Raw genomic sequence first — 19830 nt, 5'->3', positions numbered from 1 at the left:
GTATATGCTACTCAGAACCCAAACAGTCCCAAACCCAAAGATATTTAATTTACAATGATATAAAACCTTCACATTTGAGAAGCTGGAAGCAGCAAATATTTGGCATTTTGCTTTGTAAATAATGTGTTTCAGTCACTTTTTTTCTCTGTGTATCGATGTACATATTTTTTTTTATATATCCCTGAGGTGATATTTTGCTAGTTTGAAGATAAGGACTGTTTTCAATATCAGTTAATTTGTTCTATTATTTGGTTAATCAGTTAAAAGCCTCTGAGCACCCAACATAACGTCGTTAAATGGTCCGTAACAAAAAGATATGTAATTTACAATTATATAAAACTGAGAAAACCAGGAAAAAAGTCACATTTGAGAGCAAATATTTGGCTTTTTTCTGTTTTTTATAAATTACTTAAATGATTAATCAATTAGCAAAATACTTCTGAGGGTAAATTGCTCTGTTCCTGTTATAAAAAAGCTATAAAATGCACTAATGGATAACTATAAAAAGATGATTGTGAGTGAAATCAATAATATTCTATTAAAAAACTGTAAAATGAGTCACCTCCTCCTTAGTTATCATTACCTTATCTGTCAGATATTTGAATCATTGTCTGGTAGCATGTTGTGTTCAGCGTGTGGCCTCACTGAGAGGCTTGTTATTTACACTCGGCATGGTGTATGTGTGTGTGTCAGGGCCCTGACCTCGGCCCTGCTGCCGCTCTCTGCATGTTTATGTGTTACTTAGACTCTCACCACTGCTCCCGTTCAGCCTCTGCCAGCCCGCTGAACGCCTGCTCCCATCACCACCCGCACGCCGCTGAGCGCTGGAGGGTCTCCTCCGCCAGCACGCCGGACATCACCCAGCGTCAGCGCCGACGAAACTCCACACCGGTAGGACGCACAAACCTATTTTAAATATATGCTCTGTTTTTGATGTGGATTTTTTTAATGTAGTGACGGAGATTTAACTGTTTTGGAAGCACAAGACCCATCATTTTTTAAAGGCATACTAAGCAGAAAACAAAATATAGACTATAATAATAATAATCCCTCTCAATCACCCTCAAATGACACAGGAAGTGTGTGGCGGTGTCTGTATTCCTACTTAGCGTGTCTTTCAGTTTATCTTTTGTGATGTTATCCATCATCTTTGGATCTATCCTGACCCATCAAACTTTTTTAAATGGGAATGTAAACTTAGATTTGAACGTGCACTGCACTTATATACTTTACATGAACAATGGATTCAATTACTATCTGTAATGTGAAATGTGTTGCTGTACCGAGCCTCTTGGCATCTTTTAGCTTTCTGTTTTGGTTTACCATCATCAGCATTGTTTACAGTGGCAAAACTTTAAAAAACCTGCTGTCCACAACCTGCTCAGAACCAAACAGCAGACAGACACAGTTAGCGACTAGCTGGTGAACATAACGGAGCATTCAGCAGCTAGAGAGACAGATATTTTACTCAGGAGTTGGTGGAAACAGAGTAAAAGAAGAGGGAATATTGGCCTTAAATTAGTCTGTCTTGAAACAAGACTCCAAATTAATAATAATGCTGTAAATAAACACACAACCTGAGACAGTAGTATGTCAGTGTCAGACGAAGAAATCCATAAATGCAGACCTAAATAACAATAATTTCACATTTTAGTGATTAAATATAATGTGCAAAGAAGATAAACTGTCGTGCAGGAGCCTCTATAATGTTTCCAGCTGACATTTAAGATAAAACCTTTATCCAGCCTCAGCCTGTGGTCATAACTGGTTATTTTCGTCACGTCTTTCTTCAAGGTGGACAAAAAGAAGAAAGAGAAGAAAGACAAGGAGAGGGAGAATGAAAAAGAGAAGAACGCTATCACAAAAGAGAAAGTGCAGAAGAAGAGACAGACGACATCACCCGCCACCACGACCCAGAGATCCAGGCCAGAGACCAGGTATCGTCTGGAAACACAGACAAACCTTCCACCACCTCTGTCGACACATACATCCTGTTATCTGTGTTTTTAACTTGTTTAATAATGTTAAATTATTCCTATATTAGCTGATGTAGGAGGGAGGCTGAGAGAGAGAGAGGGAGCTCATGTGTCCTCCTGCTTTATCCTTGGAGCAGGTTAATGTCTGACAGATGGTCCAAGGTGCTATAATCTAACTACTAAAAGAGACTCTGCTGGACGCCGTTCAGTCAGCGGCCGAGCGCCAGTCTGCCAACAGCAGAGTGCGGAGCTCTCTCAGACAGAGTGGAGTTTTCCCGACTGATTCACAGGGGGGGGAAAACAGAGATGGCTCCATCCTCACCTCTCATATTACACCCCCCCCTCCCACCCTACAGCCAAAGAATCATGGTGACCGAATGTGGAGTTTCAGATCGAGTCACTCATATCTTCCACATGACCTAGTTATGGGCTTTATGTAGTGCACTGGGAACCTCATTACCTTTTCCTGCACCGCTATGAAATCTCATCTCCTGTGCCGCCAGCTCACTCTCCCATCTCTTTGACTCTTTCTCCCACTCGTGTTTCACCTCCACTGCCATCTCTCTCTCTTCTTCACATCAGCACCCCGAAGCCCAAAAACAGACCTCCTTCACCCGCCGCCCCCAAAAGTCGGCCCTTGTCCCCGTTGGTGCCTGCGGCGGCCTCCAAGACCCCCGTGGGCAAGAAGACACCTCCTCCTGGCACCAAGACTCGACCCAAACGAGCCCAGACGCCCGCCAGGGTACAGCCCCAGACGGTCACTGCGGTCGCCGTGGAAACAGGCCACGAATCCCAGCAGCCTGACACGCCAGAGGAGAAAAAGAGTGAGTGTGTGGTTACCATGGAGATGATATAGCTTCAAGGTGACCTAGAGATTTTGGCCGACATTTGTGTTGAACACACGTGATTACAGCAGTGGGTGGGTGTGACTTTACTGTTTCACACCTTCAGGTCTCAGTTATGTTGGGCAACCAGCACCAGATAGGGTAATAACAGAAACATCAAACTTTTTGTCTTTTTTGTTAATTTTCTGACACAGTTTCTGCCACAAATTTCACTGCATGTAGTTGACGCAGTTTTGTGAAAAATCTTGATCAATTAAAGCTTCCCTCTCCGATAATAACTCCCTTGGGACTGTTCGTTCCTACCAGTCCTCCCCCCAGGTGTCGCCGTCCAAAACAGGAGGATAAACGTTGGAGAACAGCTGATCCCATCACCTTCTCTCTAATGAGGCCGACCAAAGTGTCGCCTGGAGCTCTGCTTTTTTTTAATTACAGGCCCAGTAGACGAGTGACAGAGCAATGAACTCTGTCTGGGTTTAATTTTAGTGTCGTTGCCAGAAACAAAAGTGATTTTTCAAATAAATTTTACGTTTAAGTCACAATATTATTATTATATATTAGAAGGCGACTACATTGTTCCCTCATGTAAAATCTAACTGAATATAAACAGAAATGAAAAAATACAACATGCCAAAAACTAGTTCCACTTATTTTATTTACGGCACTATGTGTTTTTTTAACGGCAGATGGATCATTGTGATGCCAGGTAAAATGCTGAGTATAGAAAACATGATGGTTGTAGGATAAAAAGGAAATTCTTTAAAAAACTACCATCATCTGCTCTCGGTGGAATATTTGAGCTTCGTATTCATATTCGACACTAACAGACAACAATGTTTCCTCATTGGCCCTGTTTGTCACAGCCTACCTTTAATATATGATAATATATTCTTTTTCTGGTCCAACCTGGATCCATGTGCGCCACAGGTGCGCCCCTCAAGCCTGGCCACAAATTTACCCAAAGTACATTTGGCACACCCCCGACACTCTGAAGGGCACGCTTGACTGCAATCTGCGCTGAAAATTAATGAAAATAGAGGCCCTTAATGTCTGTTCTGGATAAATCAGCTTCACACAGTGGACACTTAACTGGAAACTGTTCATTTATTAAAATGAGAATTCAATGTTGAGTCAGAGCTACGTCATAAATTATTTAAAAAAAATGTGTCATCTGGTAGTCTGTGGTGATTTGTCCTCGTCTTATTCTTCAGATATTTTTAATAAGCATGTTCTTGGTAAACCAGGCGTTTGCTCCCATATTACTGTGTTTTTAGCAGAGGTGATAAAAGTACACATATTCTTTACTCAAGTAGAAGTCCAGATACTCGTGGAAAAAAGTAAAATTTACTCTCTGAAGGACATTTCTACTGACTGTTTCTGTGCAACTAAAACTTCAAAAATTAAGGGTTGTTGTCCGTTTTTTCTTCATAATGTCTTTTACTTAACGTTTTTTGTGTCATCAGTGATTTGCACAGGTCTTAGTGATGGGGAGGCGTGCGATGATGCAAAAAATGAAAAACAAAAGAAAAAGGAAAATCAATAATTCCCCTCAAATGCATTAAAACTAAAGGAATTAGCCTGTTTTGGACATATAAGGAGAAGTAATTTGGGTATAAATGCAAATAAATACTCTAGTATGAAGTATTTGCCCTTTGTTACTTCCATCCTTTGGCTTTTAGAAAAAGCATCTTCTGTCCTCTCTTTTCCTCTCTGATAGACTCCAGTAATGTTCCTGCCATCGTGGTGTCCTCTGCACCGGTCACACCTCCTTCCCTCACTCTACCAGATGTATCAGCAGCCTCTCCAGCTGTGCCAAACAAAGAGCCGGTTGCCTCAGCTGCTTCTCCTGCTGCAGCCTCCACCAGTAATCCCGCTCCTTCTGCTACACCCGCAGCCGCCACCGCCGCTGCTGCCTCCACCCCGGCAGCACCTACCAGCAGGCCATCAGCCGGCACCAACAACCCGGAGGAGGCTGCTCGTGTCCTGGCAGAGAAACGCAGACAAGCCAGAGAGCAGCGGGAGAGAGAGGAGCAGGAGCGTCTGGAGCAGGAGCAGAAGAACAAGTCAGTCCGTCAACAAAACACCTCGTTATCCATCATATAATGTCATCTAAAGTTTATAGACAGTGTGTACAAAATTACATTTTATCTTTACTGCCAAGAGACAGAACATTAAAAAATACCATGTTGACAAAATATCAGAAACACCTTATAATATGATGAAATCTAATACAACAGTCCTGCAATAAAAAACACCTTTTAAACTTGCATTGTATTACATCACATTGTAAAGTTATATTGTCCTTCCCAAGAAGTTACCTTGCTGCAATCATTTTTAAAGACATTTTGGTAACGCTCCCTGCACATATTATGAGCCCCTTCGAGATCGTATATAACACGTACGCGTCTCTTCAGGATCCTCCGGGAGGAGGCGATGGCCCGGGAGGCAGAGGAGAGGAAGCGCAGGGAGGAGGAGGCTCAATTCATGGCTGAGCAGCAGCGTCTAAGGGACGAAGCCCAGCGAGCTCAGGAGGAGAAGGAGGCACAGGAGAGAGCCAAAGCCGAACAGGAGGAGAACGAGAGGCTGCAGAGACAGGTCAGTGACCAGGAACCGGGAACAGTCTTAGTTCTGACTCTTGTGCCATTTAACTGAATCCAACTTGAGTGAATTAAACCAGCGTACTTACGAGTCCAAGAGGCAGGGAAACCAGTGTATGACGGTTTATTTGAAGGACTTGATGTATACACACTATACAGTAAAATCCATGTGCACCCAAAACAATAATGTATGTAGCAAATACAAACATACTGCAACCTTAATTGTGTGCGATGCCCCTTAAAATTTTCAATGAGCTCAGAGAAACTTCCCACTTTCAGCAGATGAATGTGAAAAACATCCTTCTAGTGTCAAACTCTGCACATACATCTCTGCACAGGTGAAGATCAAAATCCAACTGCAGAAACAAGACAGAAAACACATTTTTGAGTTGGGAAGTGGGGACTCAAAAGGGGTGATAATACATATTTCCGTTAATAAACCTGTTATATGTCATTTGTTCCAGTGTTAAACTCATAAACCTGCTACATTTTGACTCCATGAACACACTGCAGATAGCTAAATGGAATCAAACCCTCAACCCCCCGCTCTAAACTCACTCCGCTACCAAAATTACTTGTGAACTGTAAATACTGTACGCACTGAAAACCCTCTAATTTTCCATTAACCAACATGAATCCCTGTGATCCCTGCATGCAGTAAGCCCATTTACCATCTGGGCAGATTAATGAATACGAGGATGCCTGAGCTGTTGGGGGGTTGGAGGAGGGCTACTGTACTTGAGCCCAAACATCAGGCCCGGTCTGACTCCCTCACCCCCTGACTGTCTGGCATCTGGGCAGATTAAAGGGGGAGAATATGTGCCGCTGCCACGGACGATGTGTGTCATGCGTGAGCCCGGTTAGTCAGAGGCCCCTTGTCTGCCCGGGCAGATGCCAGCTGGTGACCTCCATAATGGTGATGAGGGAGCCATTGTGATGGTGACAGGCCTGTGTTGCCTCCGTCTCGTACTCTTGGCTCTGCAGTGGGCCGATAGTCGGATAAGCAGCGTCAGTGTATGCCATGCCTGAAGCTATCAGCTATGCCCGGACTCCCCTTTTCCCCCTCAATCGGACCATTGTTCCACCCTGACAGCGCACTCACTCGAGACTAGAGTGGCCTCATGTATTTTAGAGCTCAATTTAGTTCAAGTGTTGTGCTCTCCGCACTGGAAACAGTCTGAAAAATGTCTGTGAACTGTTTAAGATTTGTGTCCATAAAATATAAATCAGCTGACTGTGGTTTACAGAAGTGATTTTAAAAACAGCTGGTTACAACAGTTGACTGATTTACGCACACGTCATAATTTCTGTTTTTATTGCTGATTTCAACACATCTGTTTCGTTGGTGCTGAGACTAAATATTCACTGAAGCATGTAATGGAGTTACTCTCATAATATCAACCCTGGCCTGAATGCTGCGGAGCAGACTGAGCATGTGCTGCACCCTGGTGGCCGAGAGTTGTTCTCCATTCACACACAATGTAGAAGAACTCAAATCCTAATACTCCCCACACTGTGCAAACTAGTGAACCAGTAATAGTTCTGCATTCAAAATCTTACTTAAGTAGAAGTATATAAGTAAAACAGCCAAATGTACTTAAAGTATCAAAAGTAAAAGCAGTAAAATGCTCCTTGTCAGTGTTTTTCTATTATATATGACATTTATGGATTAATATTACCGTTGTTTGTTGTAGATTTTTAAGGTTGAGTTAATTTTAACTACTTTATTCACTGCTGGATAGTTTAATCGACAGCAATGCATCATATTCTGTAAGATCATCATATGTAAGAACCACGTATCTCTAAAAAGTCAACTTTTCATGAGCTCATAAAAAAAACAGTTTTCATCTTTGTTATGATACATTTTCCAGTTAATCCAAGAGGGGTTTTGATAGTTTTTTAACTTAAGAAGCATGAGAATTTTCCCAACCCATAAAAGAAGGGTGGGGATCTTCAACCAGTCAAAAAACCCTGATGTGAATGCTATTTATGCTATTTATTTACACACTTTATCGCCCCTGGAGGGAACTCTGTTTTCACAATCTGGACATGATCATCTCTCACAAAAAGAAAAACAAATACAGTGCACATATGGCCACACAGTATATACACGCACATCAATATGTTGTATTCAGGGAGTATTTTATGTAGGGACACTGAAAGGACAAAACTCCTGTCGCTAGCCAACATCTTGTAATGAAATTGGTCTGTGGAACACCTGTAAGTCTAACAAAAGAATTATAATTGAAGCCTAAATATCTGTATTCATGATCTAAACCCAAACATTATATTTAATCGACTATTTATTTAATATCTTTCACCACAAAAATAAGTCCAGTAAGTATAAGTTAAATTAAATGAACCGAGCATACAAAAACTTTAACAATACAATTTTACACATGTTCCTGTAGCATCTTTTTTTTACAGTGACAAAATTGGACATTGACACCTGTAAATCAAAATAAGTGTAAAATTTGACATTTGTTTTTTTTTGTCCTGAGTTTTGTCTGCAGGCTTCCTCTCCGGATGCCCAATCCACCACTCAGAGGTTTAGTGCAGCCTTTATTTAACCTGAAAGACAAAACTTGGGGCAGAAGAAAGTCCAACACACTGCTGCTCATGAAACTTTAACAAGATTAAATAATTAAAAGAATAAATATGTGTATAATTTAGAGCGTCTCTCATCTGAAGGACACTTTTTAGCAGCGAGAATATCAAACTGAAGCTGTAGAAGTAGGCGGTACAATTGCACCCTTGTTTGCACTGAGGATGTAATTTACACATTAAGCTATAACTGGATAATTGTCAATTGCTTTGTATTTATTCTCCGTGGGAATCTATCCAAGGGTTTCTGAAATGTGACAGAACATTTTCATAAAGTTAAACTTCAATTGAAAATAACTGACATCCTGCTGCTACCTCTCTCTTTGTAGCTGCACATCAAAACGAGGGTTGTTGGACTTTTTGCCTGAAATCAAAGCTTCATGATATCTTTTCTTTGTGTACAGAGGGAGGAGGCTGAAGCCAAAGCCCGCGAGGAGGCCGAGCGTCAGCGCCAAGAGAGGGAGAAACACTTCCAGAAAGAGGAGAAGGAGCGGCTGGAGAGGAAGAAGGTGAGGAGAAAAACAAACCTCAGCAGAGTTCAGAAAGTCACTCAGGTCACACTCGAGTTCATGAGTACTTCCTCCGCTAAAAAAAACATCAGCAGCTAACTTACTGATCTCTCTGTCTGATCTGCACAGCGCCTTGAGGAGATCATGAAGAGGACTCGGAAAAGTGATGCAGGAGATAAGGTTCGTGTGATTCCTTTTAAACAGGCTTGAAGAAACTAAACTTCCTCTTGTCTGTTTTGAAATGACAAAAGTCTTTTTGTTCTTTATAATCGCAGAAGGACGTCAAAGCGTCTCCACAGGTCAACGGCAAGGACACCGAGCTCAGTAAGGGTAAGTGTCACATCAACGCTTTGTGTGTTTGTGTCACATATGCTGTCAAATTTAATTCATTTATTATCTGTCCCCAGCAGCTGGAAACCTGCAGAGTCCCGGCACAGCAGTCCTCAGCCCGTCACAAAGCGTGTCCGCTCCTGTTGTGAACGGTGTGCAGCCCGCCGCTCACCAGAACGGCGTCTCAGCCAACGGAGAGGCGGCTGACTTCGAGGAGATAATCCAGCTAAACAACGGCGGAAACCCGGCGCAGACTCAGAGTGGGCTGGTGAGCGAGCCGATCCTGGCGTTTGAAGGTGGAGAGCCGTTCCTGATGAAGACAGGCCCTATGAAGCCTCAGCATGTCGCAGGTACGGTAGAGAGACACCAGATAAGATGTGATAATACAGAGCAGTAAACAGTGTGTTAGGTTTACTTTATGGTCAGTGAAGGTGGTCCAGATTTCAAACTTGGACTTTGTAGTATTGTAGTGTTGTATTTATCTTAGGGGCCGTTTTAGGGTCCTGACCCCAAAGTTGGGAATCACTATCGTAGATCAGATGAGTCAAAAATTTCACCCTTTCTAAGAAGGTGTAGGGCCAGTTAGAAAGAAGAATTTTACACACCTGGACTGGTGGTGCAGCCTTTTAAGGTCCAGTGTGTAACATTCAAGATGATCTATTGGCAGAAACAGTATATATGTAGATTCCCGCGAACACAGATGTGCATATATCTACGTGCTGTCATGCAGTTACCATAAAAAAAGACAGAAATTAATGACAAATAATAAACAAATTACAAACAAAATACCAGCCCATGATAACATTAAGACAAAAATAGCTATTAGCAATCTTAGATGTATTGTAGTCACAAGTTACTGTCTCAATTTAGAGCCTTATTTTCAATATTGATATGTATAAACCTTGTTGTCAACAAAATGTGAGAAAATGTGCATCATAATATCCCAGAGCTCAAAGTTACATCATTAAATTCTTAGTTTTATTTAACCTAAAGTCTAAAATCAAAAGATATTCAGTTTAATAGCAAATGTGACAAAGAAAAGCAGCAAATCCTCATGTTTGAGCAGTTTTATTCAACATCTAACAAATGTAAGTTATCAAAGAATTCTCTCCCCTTGTTGTTTTTCTCTCCCTGCAGAGGTCCTGTGAGTCCCCACACATCCATGGAGACGCGCCTTATGTCTCAGCTTGAGCTATGAGATTCATGCCACACCACAGCGGCTTATAAGAATAGTGTGCCAAACAAACAATGAACTACGCTGAACTCACATCTACAGTATCTGCCACAGAGGACAAAGACGAGGAGGAGCGAAACTCAGCCTGACGGGAAAAAAATTAAATAAAACCTCATCTGAAATATACAAAAAAAAGAAAAAACGCAACAACAAGTATTCTCTGTCTTCACCGCGTGTTATGGTGCAGCATTTGTCAAGTTTTATTGAAATGTCACATACAGATTTTATGGTGCACCTTAAAGATGACTGACTGTGTAACAAATTTTAGAAAATACAGTATAAGACCCTGGAAATACATAATATTTGACAATGGTTGTTATTATTACCGTCGTTACGATATTGTTATTGTTATCTTAAGTTGAACAGTGTGTGTGTGTTTGTTGTTTTTGTCTTGAATTATTGAGTTATTTAACATGGGGAGCATTGTAAGGACTGGCCACAGACAGTGTATGTAAATGTATAATGAGCCTGGCTGCCTCGGCCTCCTGTTACAGGGGATCTGTGAAATAAAGCTTTATGAAAGGGACTCGGCTCTGTGACTGTTTGTCTTCATTCATTCATGTGGAGACATTATTTGTGTATTTAATCCTGTCAGATTTTGTAATAAAGCTGCACAATTACTGTATATTAACATACTGTATAAGCACTATAAAGCACTACATTGTTTTCCTGCTACTATACTTTTACTCCACAAAAAATCAGTGAGAAATATTGTACTTTTTACTTTTGAGATGAACATTTGGTATAAAACACATGATAATCTTATAAATTACATCATATTTTACAGATTAAACCAGTGGTTTCTTACAAGAAAGAGTCTGGTTATGGCTCCTTGTGACATTTCAGAAATCTTTGAGTTGTTCGCAGTTCGACCAAACAGACAAAACTTTTCAGATTATTTAATTTAAATCACTTTAAGGAGCCCAGAGAGGTAAAATCATTCAATATTGCACAAAAAGGCAAAAATTAGTTAAAAGTCCCTAAAATTACTGCAGCGTTTGTTGTTGTCTTCTTACATTAATCATCTACCGACCCCCTCAGATTCATGTTGTGATCCATCCAAGGGCCCTGACCCTCAAGTTAAGAACCACTGGAGTTAAACCTAGCTCCACCTTGAGCAGCTGCAGCAGTAAAATGCTGCTTACACATTGATAAATCCTTACTTACAATCTATTATGTAATGAATAATAATATACCAGGTCATTTTTCTGCAGAACGAGTACTTTAACTTTTGCTAATTTAAGTAAAATACTACTTTAAGGTTTTTAATGCAGGACTTTTACTTATATTACTACCTTTACTAAAGGATCTGAGTACTTCCTCCACTGTGTCTCAGTAGTAGGTATTTATTTAGGGTAGTAAGGTCCAGAGCTGTTACTCCTTTAGCTGCATTAACATCAGAGACCAGAAGGTGGGAGCACAGACTCTGAAGCAGAATTAAAATACCAAAACGTATGCTGGAATATACTGGAAACCTTATAAGTTACTGAAAGGGGTTCTCCACTAATTTAGTGCTGCATTTTCATAAAGTTAGAGGAATTATAAGAGACAGATTTTAAAAAGAATAACAATAATTTAAGCCGCAGAGGACCATGTATCTTCCTGACTTTTATAATTAGGATGAGTCGTGCTCCTACATGACAAACCGGAGTCTCAGAGGACATTAGTCAACTGTTTCAATACAATGATTAATAACTCCTAATGATGAGTAAATTTAACATTTAATTTGTTCTCTCGAGATTTAGATGATTAAGGTTGTCATGTGAATGTAATGGAAATATTTTTAAAATAGACTCAGGAAACATAATGGGGTGGGATGGTAATCAAATGTGAAAAATGATTGTAAAACCTCAGATCTTCTTTGAGTTAACCACTAACTCTCAAATACATATAAGCACCTATCTCTCTAACACACACACACACACACACACACACATTTTAAAAACATCCTGACTTTGACTGTTGACAAAATTATGATTTTTAATTTTATCTAAAAATGTCAAAGTTATTCTGTTAGATACTTGCTCAAAGTACGCCAGTACCAAATGTCAAGACTTTAGACCACTCAGAACAAATGTTATGGCCTCTTTTTTTTAATACTAAATCAATGGGCACAAATGGGTTAATCACATTTTTTGTTATCATGACTTGAGAGATAGCCACAATACCACACCTACTAACATGTAAGTCCTACATTTTAAATATTACTTCTTCTTCTTACTACTAACAAAAAAGTATTAGCATTAAATCATAGATAGAATCACTTTACTGTTGTAATTATTATTTTCATTACTGGGCAGCTTAATTCGTAATAAAATATCATGATGTAAAGGTATAAAGGATTATATCTAAAGTACAAGTACCCATAAAATGTACTTAATCAAAGCACTGGAGTAAATGTACTTAGGTACATTCTGTCTCTTTATTTTTAGTTTTTTCAGTACTCTTTATTTGTCGAAATGTCTCTTTAGTGGAGACTTTTCAGTAAAGTACGTAATAAACAACCAACATCTGTATATTTAGCTAACTACTGTAAATCCCTCCCACCATAATTAGACCTCTCATAATAATGATTTAAATAAGTATAAATAAACTAATAGGCTTTGCTCAGGGAGTAAGTATATATATTTTTTATTTTATTAGTTATTTGTTTCTTGTATATTCTTCCATCTCGTATCAAACTGATTAACAAGATTCCTAATCTTATGATGGTGGTGATTTCAGCCATTTTTTTCTTTATCTGCTTTCGTGCTGCTTTTCTTAAAACCCTAAAAAGACATTTGTCATGTTGAGAGAGCAGCTGTGGTGTTCATGAGATTATTTTGGCTTTTACTCGACAATCCACAGCTTGATCTCTGGGAAACTGGATTTCACGTATGAAAGAATGAAAGTTTTAACAGGCTCCCTCTGTTTTCAGTAACAGCCTGTTTGTTTGGCTGTGGCTTTAGGTTTACACGCAGCAGAGAACTGACCTCAGACAGCACTGAGGTGTAGTCCAGCCAAAGGATCAAAGGTACCCCATGAGATCTGCTGTCCACTTTGCAATGAAGCACTCTAGCGATCAAATATTAGAAGCCTTGTGGTCGCTCTTGGTTTTTCCCTTCAGCTCCAGGTAACAGAAGTCTCATTGCTGCAGCAGCCAGTTAGTTTTGGTCACAGTGCATCTGTCACAGAGTCGCTAGCATATCGAATGTCTAACAAAATACACTGGACCTTGTTTCACTGTGACCACGATGCCATTTGGCACATAGATGTGATTCTGGACAGAAACCCGGAGGGGTGGGGGGGAGCAGGACGTGTCTGTATCTGTTTGCTTTGCTTCTGATGGCGACTTTGTAATTAGAAAGCTTACTCATTATACAATGCCGCGCTGCACACTAATGAGACCCTGTTTACTCATCTGTCTGAGGGCTATGCTGATGTTCATGGTTCTATTGTTGGACTGATGTTACCATGGTAACGTTACTCCGGTTTCACCTGCATGAGACAGGTGCAACACAGCTGTCTGACTTCTGAAGTTAATATTTCTCCATTTATTGATGGATGTGGCCGTTGGATTGAAGAATATTCACTTTATTGATCCCTAATGAGGAAATAAGCTGCCACATAGCGCCCCGGGAGCAGTTAGGGGTTTGGTGCCTTGCTCAAGGGCACCTCAGCAGGGGTCAGGAGGTGAACGAGCACCTCTCCACCTCCCAGTCAACACTCCATACTGCGGCCCATGCACTTGCATCGGCGAAACTCCGGTTCCCGAAGCCAAATCCTGACAGACGAGCTACTGCCGCTGCAAATGGCCTGTTCAGACATTCATGTTCTCCAGAGGATGAAGCCTAACGTATTTATTTATCCACCATGAGGTCGACAGTTTTTTGTTTTTTAGTGAAATATCACAACAAAAGGATATATTTTCATGATACTTGGTGCAGAGATTCATGTTTCCCAGAGGAAGAATCCCTCTGACTTCAGTAATCTCCTGACCTTTACTCTACCACCAGCAGCCGGTTCCTTTCATGGAAACATTTCTTAACATCTATGCAATGGATTGGTTTTCAGACATTCATAGTGCCCAGAGGATGAATCCTAAAGACATGCACCACTATGAGGGTGACATTTGCATCCGGAAAACTATTAGATGACTTTCATGTTCCCTCTCAGGATGAATTGTTATAACACAGGCGATCCCTCAACTTATCTTGTAGCGCCAAGATCAGGTCGGCACATTTAACTCTTCGAGTATGTTGGTTCATGACCAAATATCTGCAAAATTAATGACATCCCCATCAGTCTAAGCTGTGGAAATGTTAGCATGCTAACATGCTAAACACCTGCTAAAGTATGTTAGCGTTCCTAAATACAGCCTCACAGTGCTGCTACCGTGGCTGTAGTCTTTTGTTCAAACTCAGCTCAGTATTATGAATTTTAATACACTCTTCATCTTTTTTTTTAATACTTGAACTACTTGTTACAAGGGAGGCCAATACAGATGTACTCTACATGTGCTCTATCAGAAAATTAAGAAATATTTTATTGATTCCTGGCAGAGAAATTTGATTATATTACATTTTTTAATAGAAATGTATAAAAAAAACAAGAGATATTATAAGAAAAACAGAAAATAAGACATATAAAAATATGTGTACTACAATATATAAGAACCTGAATACATAAATAAATGATTTGGCAGAGAAATGGATCCATGAATAATAAATAAGATCATTCAAACGGAAGGAGTAGGAGAGAATAATGTTTGAATTATGTTGTCATGTTTCCTCGACAGTTTGTTATTTGCATAACCACTTTCTGACAGTGATATGAAAAGTATCAGGGCTGTGTCCTGGTTTGAATATGTGCTACAATGTCATTAGCCTTTAGCTTCTTTCAGGCAGCTATCTCTGGTCCCACATTGACCTGCTGGTTTATTGCCCAATTAACGTGACCAGAGAGTAACCAGAGACAACAACACTGAATGAATTACTGTTTCTCTGAGCGAGCAAAGGCTGAGCAGGAAGCTACACTGGACTGCAGCCACGTAGCTGAGTGATTCAACCTGCCCATCCTTCAGAAAACAAACAAAATGAGTCTTAAATGATGTCGCACATTTGCATTTTCCTTTCAGAATCACCAGCAGACATATTACATACTGTAACCCACAGATCATCACAAGCGCTTTCTTCAAACAACATCATTGAATAAGCCTCCAGAGGGTGAACTATTTATAATTCTGATGTGATTTCACCAAGTGGTTGTCAGACAGTTGGTTGCAAGAGTCTGTGCACGTTCTTAACAGTTTTCCTCACCACATGTTTCTATAAACGAGGAAGCTGAGACGCCTCACGCTTCTCTGTTTCACAGCACTTTCACTCTCCCCCTGCAAGGTGAGCCTTTTCCTTTCTCTTCTCTCTCATCTTTTCTTGTTGTTCAGCCATGTTTTTGTGTCTTAACGATAGGTTCTGTCGTCAATACTCTGAGAAAGTAGACATTGAGTTGTAGGTTTCATTGTCTTACTTCCTATTCTTTGTTGAATTGAATGGAGTACAATCCTGAGAACAAAATGCGAGGGTACACCGTAAAGAAGGAGCAGAAGGAAGTTAAAATAAGCAAGAATAAATAGAGATAAATTAATTTATAAAATAGTCATAAAACAATAAAATACAATTAAATAAAGACATTAAAAGCCATTAATTAAAGCTTTCTTATTAGTGCAAAATGTCTTACTTTTGATATATTTTTGCTTCAAACTGAGGGAAAAGTTGGTTGTTGTACTTTAGAGAAAGAAAGAAAAATAATCAGGATGCTCAGAGAGAAACTCTAAAACAGAACTGATCAATAAGGTTCTTGTGGTGAGAAAACATTTAAAATAATGTATAACAATATGTTTTAAAATATTATATTTAGGACCTTTTTCTGGTTGTAGTTTTGTTGTTATTTTTGCTTGTTTGTTCTATTTTGAACAATGACACAAATGCTCCACAGGTCTCATGTTGCAGCGGGTAAACACGCCACAATCCCTTTGAATCTGATTGACTTTATTTCACTTTAATCTCCTGACCTCACTGGTCAAAGTTGTCCTCTGACCCTTGGAATTCAGAGACCATAAACAGCTCGTAACAGTGAATGACAGACAAGGAGCCATGTGTCGCCTCACATTGTGGCCAAAGGAGAGATTTGTTGGGGGGGGGGGTTAAATTTAACTTTTGGCAAGTCCGAGTGTCCAACACCTGTGCTGCAAAGGAAAATGACAGTGAATAGGGACTGTTTGCATACCTCTGCCGAAAGTCAACGAGGGGTGACTTGATCACTGCGTGCCATGCAGAGCTGTGCGAATGTCTTTGTGCAAGGATGTGGACTGGATGTCATGTTGTTATCGTGCAGAACGGAGGACAGAAAGTTGAGTTTAAGGCTCAAGAAAGTAGCTGAACTGTAACGACAGCCTTCGGGGGTTGGATTGTCAGTTTTCCAGATGGATGTTTTGTAAAAGCGTCCATCTGGAAGTGGAAGACCAACAATGAACAGAGGAGTTCAAAAAATAAATTAAAAAGAACATAATAATAATAATACAAAATATTATATATAATATATTCAAATATTAATGCTGTATTGTATGTAAATTAGCTGTATTTTGTCAGTTATGCAAACAACTTATGACGTTGACACTAAATACTGCCCTCACAAATACACAGTATCCTTAAGACAGTGGATATTACAGGACTATATAGCATATTATACTTGCACTATATATTTTAACATGTATCCTTGGCTCTTTGTTGACTCATTTTGTACACTGACATATTAAGTGAGCTTGAGGGAGATTAAAAAGCAATGAGGAAACTGTGTCAGACTCTCATAAAAGAATAAAGTAAATATCATAAAGGAAGACTGAGACAGCACGCCTGTTTGTTGAGGATCAGTTTCCTCATCACCATGTGGGATTTCAAAGTTCCCTGAGGTCAACAGGTGGTCCTCAACCCAACAGTCAGACACATTTTGCCCTAATTCAGTTTGTATTCCTCAGCTCTGAGTAGACAGTGACATACAATTCATCTCATAGGAGGCGATCTCCTGAAGGGGAATCCGACCAGACAGCAGATTCTTACAACCCTAACATGAATGAAGTCTTTGTGATAGATCTGTTTTTCATTTTACAACCGACTTTAACATCTCTGATAGAAAACAACTGTCTGCAAGATGAGACAGAACATAACTTTGGATAACTAACCAAGTGTATTTGTGTTTGTGCCGAGGCAAAGAGGCCCCTGAGTGGCGTTCAGGGTGGAATCTGCGTCTGTGATAGGAGCCGTTATGAGGCTTTTAGTCTGATAAAAATAGTGCACACCACTCCAAACAGGCACTATGACACTAAGAGACAGCTGCGTGTTTTGGGGGGGAGCGCGAACATCTACCACCACAGAATGAACCAAAAGAAAGAAAAGATTGTTAAAGCTGGGAAAGGTCAGGAGGTTGTAAACAGCTGCAGATGAAAGGTATTTGTGTCAATGATGTAATTAACCAAAGAACAAGCAGGGGCTCAAGATCACTCCCTCTATCTATCTATCTATCTATGAAAATATATGCCACTAATATACACAATACAATACCAACTGACATGATAGGGGCCTTAAGGTGGGTCACATTTTATTACGGAAGGAGAACGGGTAATAATACACAAATTTTGCATTTTTTTAGTAACAGGAAGTCGGTGCTGCTACACAGATCTTACACAAAATAGGGAACTATCAAAGGAAACAGACTTATAGGAGAGCTACACTGCTGTTTAATGTGCTGTTTAATGTCCAATGATAGAAATAGATTTTGCTGTATAATAATAATAATAATAATAGTCACTTTAAAAACAGAGGGGCCCCTAACTGCTTGGATTTTAAGGGGTGGCAGAAAATATATGCTGGTTTGATTGTTGTGGCACATTAGTAAAGCATTGAATACAAATATCTGAAGGTGGCATTAGAAACTATGTCTTTTTTCATTGAACTTATGGCTATCACTTAAATGTAAAATGTGTTCTTTTTTTAAACCATGTTATTTTTTAATTAATGTGTGTTAGATTTGACAGCATTTGCCAGCTGGGGTAGATCCACCCCCTGACCCTTGGGAGGACACAGTTACAACATCTTGCAGAGGGCCAAATTCTATTTTTTATATTGTGTGTTAATTGGTGCATAGCTGTAAAGTCCCAAAGGCCTTATTTGTGTTTACTCAAAAGCACAGAGAGGAGAACAGAGGGTTCATAGGTTTCCCAGCAGCTCGGTTTTACCCCGGGACATTAATCCAAGATTTGGGCCTGAGCCACAGGTGGTGCAACAAGAAGAAAAACACAACACTAGATAATGAGCTCCACTAAATTTAACACACACACACACACACACACACAAACAAACACACACACACGCATATACACACACACACACAAACAAAAACACACGCATACACACACACATATACACAAAGACACACAGAAACAAACACACACATATATACACACAGACACACACACACAGACACACACACCGCAAGGGACCATAATTACTGTTGAAAGTCAAAAGTGAAAACAGGAACTGTGAGATAGAGAAATTAACTACAGTGGAGGGATTGCAGGATGGTATTTTGTCATTTTGTTAAAGTGCTACACGTTTCTAGTTTTCACCTCACAAGTCAAGTATTTTTAAAAGTGTTAAAAAAATAAAAAAAACCACCAAGAAGCGGCAGAAAGGTGTTTGAAAATAAAACTGCGTTAAGCTTTTTGTTGGACTTTTTTTTTTGTTTTGTTTGAGGGTTGGGGGGCACTTTGTTAAGAGTTTTTTTTTTTTTTTTTTAAAGTTACAGAGACTTGCTAAGACATGCACTAAAGCAGCCTGTCTGAACCATGACATCAGGCAGCGTTGTCTGTCTGTCCACCGCGGAAACTTTAACCCAAAGCACACTTTAAACAACGGCGTTAGAAACACAAAGGTGTACGCTCAGGTGTATTGCACAATGAAAACTAGACACTTTGAACAAAAAAAAATAAAAAAAATAAAAAAAGAGCTCTGCAAAGCCACAATTACTTACACAACATCGACAACATACGGGAGGGTGAACTGAACTAGGATGCATCAGTCAGTTGTGTGTCTCCCACAGCAGCGAGCATTTCTCCGCCTTCCAGCTTCAATAAACCCGGTTGCACTGCTGTGGCGACGAGCTGCGAGGGCACCGGCGATGCGGGAGGGTCGCTTTCTCTCCGGTTGGAAACATAAAATGGCTTTAAAAGTTAGCCCCGGGCTTTCAGGAGCAACAGTGTAAATGCGTTGCACAGAGACCGACGTGGCAGACCCGCACCTCCTCTCGCTGCGACGTCATCCGAGTGCGACTTGAACAAGAAGACCGCACTGCACAGTCGCAGTTGGACAGACGCGGCCGGCTGGTCTGGAGTCAGTGCCTGCCTGGTCTGGGATGTCAGTGCGGCCTGGTTGGGAGTCAGTGCTGGCTGCGTCGGAGTCAGTGCTGCCTGGTCTGGAGTCATTTGTGCTGGTCTGGAGTGCAGTGCTGCTGGTCTGAGTCAGTGCTGGCTGGTCTGGGGTCAGTGTTGCTGGTCTGGGGGTACGTGCTGCTGTCGGCTCTCTTCAGGGCTTTTGGTTGTTGATGGTTGTGTTGTTGTTGTTGTCGTGCAGCATGGGAAGCTTCTTCAGCTACGACAGTTTTACTATTGAATGCTGTTAAAGCACATTTATAAGTTTATTGTCAGCT

The 19830-nt window shown here is 40.4% G+C and overlaps 1 protein-coding gene across 6 annotated transcripts in view; it reads left to right on the top strand.

Moving 5' to 3' along the window:
• LOC118342793 (MAP7 domain-containing protein 1-like) overlaps window positions 1-10618 on the top strand; it is a 45953-nt gene extending 35335 nt beyond the window's left edge. For 3 of the 6 annotated variants that reach the window (XM_035681453.1, XM_035681455.1, XM_035681449.1), the window contains 10 exons: window positions 746-891; window positions 1795-1937; window positions 2559-2800; window positions 4536-4881; window positions 5233-5413; window positions 8424-8528; window positions 8658-8708; window positions 8804-8858; window positions 8936-9208; window positions 9996-10618. In XM_035681453.1, the coding sequence (XP_035537346.1) occupies window positions 746-891; window positions 1795-1937; window positions 2559-2800; window positions 4536-4881; window positions 5233-5413; window positions 8424-8528; window positions 8658-8708; window positions 8804-8858; window positions 8936-9208; window positions 9996-10006 (1553 nt within the window). In that variant the 3' untranslated portion in view covers window positions 10007-10618. The remainder of the gene's footprint in view (window positions 1-745; window positions 892-1794; window positions 1938-2558; window positions 2801-4535; window positions 4882-5232; window positions 5414-8423; window positions 8529-8657; window positions 8709-8803; window positions 8859-8935; window positions 9209-9995) is intronic. The other 3 variants (XM_035681456.1, XM_035681454.1, XM_035681452.1) reach the window with 2 other exon arrangements.
• Window positions 10619-19830: the final 9212 nt, after the last annotated feature.

The sequence above is a fragment of the Morone saxatilis genome, unplaced genomic scaffold (assembly GCF_004916995.1).
Source record: "Morone saxatilis isolate NCDOM2014 unplaced genomic scaffold, NCSU_SB_2.0 Contig9, whole genome shotgun sequence".
NCBI lineage: Eukaryota > Metazoa > Chordata > Actinopteri > Moronidae > Morone > Morone saxatilis.
Note: the sequence above shows the minus strand (reverse complement) of the source record. Positions and strands in the feature narration are given on the sequence as shown.